At 41.7% G+C, this 6,760-nt stretch overlaps 1 protein-coding gene across 1 annotated transcript in view; it reads left to right on the forward strand.

Annotated features, from left to right (window-relative positions):
- The window catches only part of FAT4 (FAT atypical cadherin 4), a 170,317-nt gene extending 164,361 nt beyond the window's left edge, over nt 1–5,956 (forward strand). Inside the window, exons 17-18 of the mRNA XM_036852687.1 lie at nt 116–377; nt 2,935–5,956. Of these exons, the coding sequence (XP_036708582.1) occupies nt 116–377; nt 2,935–4,799 (2,127 nt within the window). The 3' untranslated portion in view covers nt 4,800–5,956. The remainder of the gene's footprint in view (nt 1–115; nt 378–2,934) is intronic.
- The last annotated feature ends 804 nt before the right edge of the window (nt 5,957–6,760 follow it).

Genomic DNA, 6,760 nt, shown 5'->3' on the forward strand with positions numbered 1-6,760 from the left:
CCTCAACTGTTCTCTCTGCTTTATATTGATCAATGTTTTAAGGTTTCTTGACACTTTTATTTTTATTCAAGCATATCATAGTTCAATTGTACACTATTTTTAATATGTTTCACAGATTAAGAATGGCAAAGTACATTTTACGTCAGATGCAGGAATTGCTGGGAAAGTGGAGAGAAATATTCCTGAAGTCTACGTTGCTGACGGCCACTGGCATACTTTTCTAATTGGAAAAAATGGAACAGCCACAGTATTGTCCATCGACAGAATTTATAACAGAGATATCATTCACCCTACTCAGGATTTTGGTGGCCTCGATGTGCTCACTATATCTCTTGGAGGAATTCCTCCTAATCAAGCTCATCGAGATACTCAAACAGGTAAAGGCTTGTGTTGAGTAGAGACACAAAAGAAAGGTAAAATTGTTCCTCTAAAAGTAGTTGGATATCTGATAATGTCCATTATGAATATTCTAAGACTATCATAACTATCTTTAGAAAGTTGGTAATAAATTATTGGTCGTCACTTTCTTTAGGCATTTTCTACCAAGTTCATAACTCAGCCCAGGGTGTTTTGATCCTTTCCTTGTGTACCAAATATTTATTTATACATTCATTCATTTACTCATCTGTTTCTTCATTCACACAATACTTATAGAGCCCTGTAGGTACTTGGCATGAACTACAATGATGGACTCTTTCCATAGAATACATGGTCCTGTAAGGAAGACAAACATCAATCAAATCATTACACAAGTAACTATATTATTTTAACCTATGGTAAATGATGTGAGAAAGAATATAGAATTCTAAGAGATTGCCAAAAACGTGGAGAAGGGGAAACTTCTCTGGAAATTGACATTTGTACTTAAATCTGAACTATGAAGATGAGGATGGGAAAGTATGAAAGTTAATTTATATTGATGGGAACTAAAGGGAAAGAAGTAGATTAAGTCAGGATCACAGAACCCAGAATATTGGGGACTGATGTCACAGATGAAACACGAAGTTGGAGAATGAAAGTTCTCCTAGACTATGTGGCAATTTTTATCTCATTCTTGGAACAATGGGAAGTTACTGAAAAATTAATCACAGAAGTATCAAAATCAGATATACAGTGACATTAAAGATCTTTCAGGCTACACCATGGAAAATACATTGGAGAAGGACAAGAGGGGACTTGCACAAATTAGCTGGGAAGATATTGCAGTGATCTACGCAAGGTATTGTGTGAGCTTGGACTAGTTTGGTGGCACAGGAGTTTAAAAGTAGTGGATAGGGAAGAATATTTTAGGAATGAAAATGAGCCAAAGTGTTGATGCTTTTGGTAAAATTCAGGAAGGTTTCTGACATTCCAACTAATGGGTAGTGCCACTAAGAGAGGAAACTGCGGAAGGGTGCAAAAAAAAAAAAAAATCTATGGGGAACATCAAGATTTTGTTTGGAGCTTTCTGAGTTTGGAGCACCTTTGAGAAAGACCTTTGGGTAGATGGGTTAGAAATCAGGAGTAGACCAGCTGGAAATACTTATTTAGGAGTTATGAGTATCGAGCAGGTAACTGAAGTACTGGGCATGGATATGATAAGCAAATAGGAGGGTGTAGAGTAAAAAGAAAGCCCAGGGCCTCACCTTGAGTAGTTCTAAGAGCCAATGGTTGTTTAGAGGAGAATGAGACAGAAAGGGGACTAAGCCATAGAAAGAAAACCAGGAGAGGAGGAACAAAAGTAGATGTCCCAGGAGCTCATGGAAAAAGAGTGTATCAGGGATGGAAATGACACTAGGGTGGAATGATGCACCAAATAAGAGGAAAATTGAAAAATGTGTTGCAGAGTAAAGGAGGCAAAGCATAAAAGTTAAAGCCTAGGTAATAATTAGTTCTTATATATTTAGCCTGTTTTAGAATATGGATGCTAATTCATTTGGATGTTGTAAGAAAATAAGCCAATGTAAATTATGCCCTTTTGTTAGTGTCAAGATATATTCTTGGGCTTTGTGACTGGAGCATTACCAATATTAGCACACAAATATTAGTGTAACAAAGTCTTTCTCAACTTCTTAAAAAATCATCGCCCTCTAAGGAGCTGTGTTAGATCTTCTTTTCCAACCCCTGCCATCACTACCGCATATAATGTTAATTGAATGAGTATACTCCATTTTTTTTATTGAAGTATAATTAACTTACAATATTCTATTAGTTTCAGGTATACAGCAAAGTGATTCAGTTATACATATATATGTATATATATATACACACAGATATGCACATACAGATTCTTTTCCCTTATAGGTTATTACAAAATATTGAGTAGAGTTCCCTGTGCTATACAGTAGGTCCTTGTTGGTTATCTATTTTATGCATAGTAGTGTTTATATGTTAATCCCAACCTCCTGATTTATCCATATCCCCGCCTCCCGTGCCCCGCCACAAGTATACTCTATATCTGCCCTTTGGAGGCCCACAAGTCATGGTCATAGCTAAGATTTTTCTTTTGCTCCTTAAGAAGCTATGTTCAACTCCCCCCTTGGGAGCCATATCACCTCCATTGAGAGTGCAAGATCTAACGCTTGAAGCTATTGGCCTATTTTTGGTTCTTTTTAAGTAGTTTTAAAATAAAATTTATTTTTATGTATGTAATTCTTGGTACATAGACTATAAAAATAAAACCAACAGATAATTAAAGGAGGGATAAAACGAAGACGCAGCCTGTTAGAGCCCTTTGAATGTTCACCACGTTTTGTTATGGAAATCTTACTCATCTGGCTAACTTCTGTTGTAAGATGCACAGATTTATTGCCTTCGGACGGGGTGATGGCGCTGGGACTGCGGTGTCTGAACTCTCGTGATGTGATTGCGAAGCTTCCCTTGGGCAGATTTGTGCAGCCTGTTAAGCCTTTGGTTTTCACTAAAACGCCTTACTGCTCCTTCTCGCCCCGGCAGGGTTTGATGGTTGCATCGCTTCTGTGCTGTACGGCGGAGAAAGTCTTCCTTTCAGCGGGAAGCACAGCTTGGCCTCCATTTCGAAGACGGATCCCTCAGTGAAGATGGGCTGCCGTGGCCCGAACATTTGTGCCAGTAACCCCTGCTGGGGGGATCTGCTGTGCATCAATCAGTGGTACGCGTACAAGTGCGTCCCCCCCGGGGACTGCGCCTCCCACCCGTGCCAGAACGGGGGCAGCTGTGAGCCAGGCCTGCACTCCGGCTTCACCTGTAGCTGCCCGGAGTCACACACAGGCAGGACCTGTGAGACGGTGGTGGCCTGTCTCGGTGTCTTCTGTCCTCCGGGGAGGGTGTGCAAGGCTGGAAGTCCCGGAGGGCACGTCTGTGTTCTGAGTCAGGGCCCCGAGGAGATCTCCCTGCCCCTGTGGGCCGTGCCTGCCATCGTGGGCAGCTGTGCCACCGTCCTGGCCCTCCTGGTCCTGAGCTTGATCCTGTGTAACCAGTGCCGGGGGAAGAAGGCCAAAAATCCCAAAGAGGAGAAGAAACCGAAGGAGAAGAAGAAAAAGGGAAGTGAGAACGTTGCTTTTGACGATCCAGACAACATCCCCCCCTACGGGGAGGACATGACCGTGAGGAAACAGCCCGAAGGGAACCCGAAGCCTGATATCATTGAAAGGGAGAACCCCTACCTCATCTACGATGAGACCGATCTCCCCCACAACTCAGAAACCATCCCCAGTGCCCCATTGGCTTCACCGGAGCAAGAGATCGAGCATTACGACATCGACAACGCCAGCAGCATCGCCCCTTCGGATGCAGACATCATCCAACACTACAAGCAGTTCCGCAGCCACACCCCGAAATTCTCCATCCAGCGGCACAGTCCGCTAGGCTTCGCCAGGCAGTCCCCCATGCCCTTAGGAGCCAGCAGCTTGACTTACCAGCCTTCCTACAGTCAAGGTTTAAGATCCAGCTCCCTGAGCCACTCGGCTTGCCCAACTCCCAACCCTCTGTCTCGACACAGCCCCGCCCCTTTCTCCAAGTCCTCCACTTTCTACAGGAACAGCCCGGCCAGGGAATTGCACCTTCCGATAAGGGATGGAAATACTTTGGAAATGCACGGCGATGTGTGCCAACCCGGCATTTTCAACTACGCCGCGAGGCTGGGAAGGAGAAGCAAAAGTCCTCAGGCCATGGCATCTCATGGCTCTAGACCGGGGAGTCGCCTGAAGCAGCCAATTGGGCAGATTCCTCTGGAATCTTCTCCACCAGTAGGACTCTCCATTGAGGAGGTGGAGAGGCTAAACACCCCTCGCCCTAGAAACCCAAGTATCTGCAGTGCAGATCACGGGAGGTCTTCTTCAGAAGAGGACTGCAGAAGGCCACTGTCCAGAACGAGGAACCCAGCGGATGGCATTCCGGCTCCAGAATCTTCCTCTGATAGTGACTCTCATGAGTCTTTCACTTGCTCAGAAATGGAATATGACAGGGAAAAACCAATGGTATATACTTCCAGGATGCCCAAGTTATCTCAAGTCAATGAATCTGATGCAGATGATGAAGATAATTATGGAGCCAGACTGAAGCCTAGAAGATACCACGGCCGCAGGGCTGAGGGGGGACCTGTGGGCACACAGGCAGCAGCGCCCGGGGTTGCTGACAACACACTGCCCTTGAAGCTTGGGCAGCAAGCAGGGAATTTCAACTGGGACAACCTTTTGAACTGGGGCCCGGGCTTTGGCCATTATGTAGATGTGTTTAAAGATTTGGCATCTCTCCCGGAAAAAGCAGCAGCAAATGAAGAAGGCAAAGGTGGGACAACTAAGCCAGCCCCCAAAGATGGGGAAGCAGAACAGTATGTGTGACCTTTGTGTGCTGGCATTATAAAAATATTAAAAACAAGAAACACTCAAACCATTGTAAGGTTGCCGAATAGGGTGGGTCACATTTGCAAAACAGGCCAGTATGAACTGGTGTTAGAGGAAAACTGAAAAATAATAACCACAATGCTGCTGAAACAGACTCAAAACAACTCTTTAATTTAAATATGTTTGGTTGAATTTCTTTTCCTGCATGCATTGTATTTTGTAACTAGTCATGTGGCATGCAGCGTTTGGAAAGGTTTTTCTTATTTACCAATGTTTGATTTGTGACTTTTAAAATTAATACCGTTGCCATTGCCGAAATGAACTTGTGCTTTCACAGTGGGGTATGTGTATTGTTTCCATTGTATTATTATTGTCATGTTTTGCATTGCAAGATCCTTGAGGTTTAACCCATCTTTGTAAAGTGTAGAAAGAGCCCTCCTATCCTTGAATGAACGACTAAATATTAACACTTTTCAGAATTATGGATTCCGCATTCGATGTTGCTCGGAAATGTCTGAATATTTGAATATGTTTGTCATGACAGTGGGTACTAAAATTAAGTCATTTTGTTCAGCACTTTAGAACTTTCTTACAAAGTTTTGTTAAAAATTCCGAATCTTTTTTGTAAACAATTTTGGTCTTCTGACTTTCATGAGGCTTCCACTTGGAACAAAATGTTGTCCCCAGAACTCTGCCGCTCTCCTGCTGTGGAATGATGTCCTAGCAGCACTTCTCAGAGACACTTTTAAAAGTTATTTATTGAAAAATGTTCTATGCTTTTAAAATTTTAAAGAATCAACCTAAAGAAAGCCTATGATTGGACTTAGTTTTCAGCCATTTAACATTTACCCCAAGTACCCTGTTTTTATAATTTATATAAAGTCAAATTTCAACACTTCTTAACGTTCTGTCATTTTGTAGACCCTTTTTTTAATACTGTGTAAAAACTTTTTTTTACACCGAAGCTGTGTTTTTGATACTGATATTTTCATATGCTGAATGGTTTTCTTACTTTCAGGGAAGGTAAGAAAATACCTTTTTTACATTTGTTACTTATGTAACGTTCATATTTTTCACAGTTTGATATTTGTAACATACTGTATGCTTTCTACTTTTAAATGCCAACGATAGAATTAAAATATTTATTTAAAATACTTTGCATTCATAGTGTACTATTAATTTTTCATTTTCCCATACTCTTTCCATGCCCAATTGAGAAAAGTCTTTACTTGTCAATAGGGTATGACAAATTGAATGATAAATGGGCAACATCATTATCTTTTAAAAAACATGAGTATGGATAATTGCCAGAACAGATATTTTAAGGTCGCGTTAGTGCATTCCCACATGTCAGAGTTCTTGGACTTCCCTAGAGCATAATGAGTCTAGACTAGGTTGGACCTTAGGAGACTAACTTTGTTGTGAGCCTGGTTTAAGCATTCTGGCAAAAAATGCTTGGAAGTTCCCCCTAGATATGTTCACTAAAGGCCAGCTTTGGGCCAGGCTTATAATAATAGGAGTAGCAATGAATTAAAGCTAATTATGGGAAAATGTCTGGGTCTCATTTTCTCCAAGGATGCAGCCCCAAATTTTCCAAGTCCAGTCGTGGGTAGGAAGAATGACAGCGAAAGCTCTGTAACGCATACCTGTGTTTAATTTATTGATCACTCTGCTGCATAAATTCTAAACAAATTTTACAGACTATCTTAGCCAAGACAAACCCCTGTTTTCACATAGTCACCCAAGAGTGAAACAATCCAGGAGAAGAGACTAGCCCAGAAGAAATCCAGTGGTGTATAAATAGTTACATCTGAAATAACAGGACTTCTGCAAATTATGTCACAACCTCAGCACTTTTTCTAATTAAATATCTGCCCCACACCTAATATTTCCTGAGAATATTATCCTCTACCACTAGTTGCCCCATAATGAATAGAGGTTTTAACCGTATGTAAAAG

The sequence above is a fragment of the Balaenoptera musculus genome, chromosome 5, assembly GCF_009873245.2.
Source record: "Balaenoptera musculus isolate JJ_BM4_2016_0621 chromosome 5, mBalMus1.pri.v3, whole genome shotgun sequence".
Taxonomy (NCBI): Eukaryota; Metazoa; Chordata; class Mammalia; order Artiodactyla; family Balaenopteridae; genus Balaenoptera; species Balaenoptera musculus.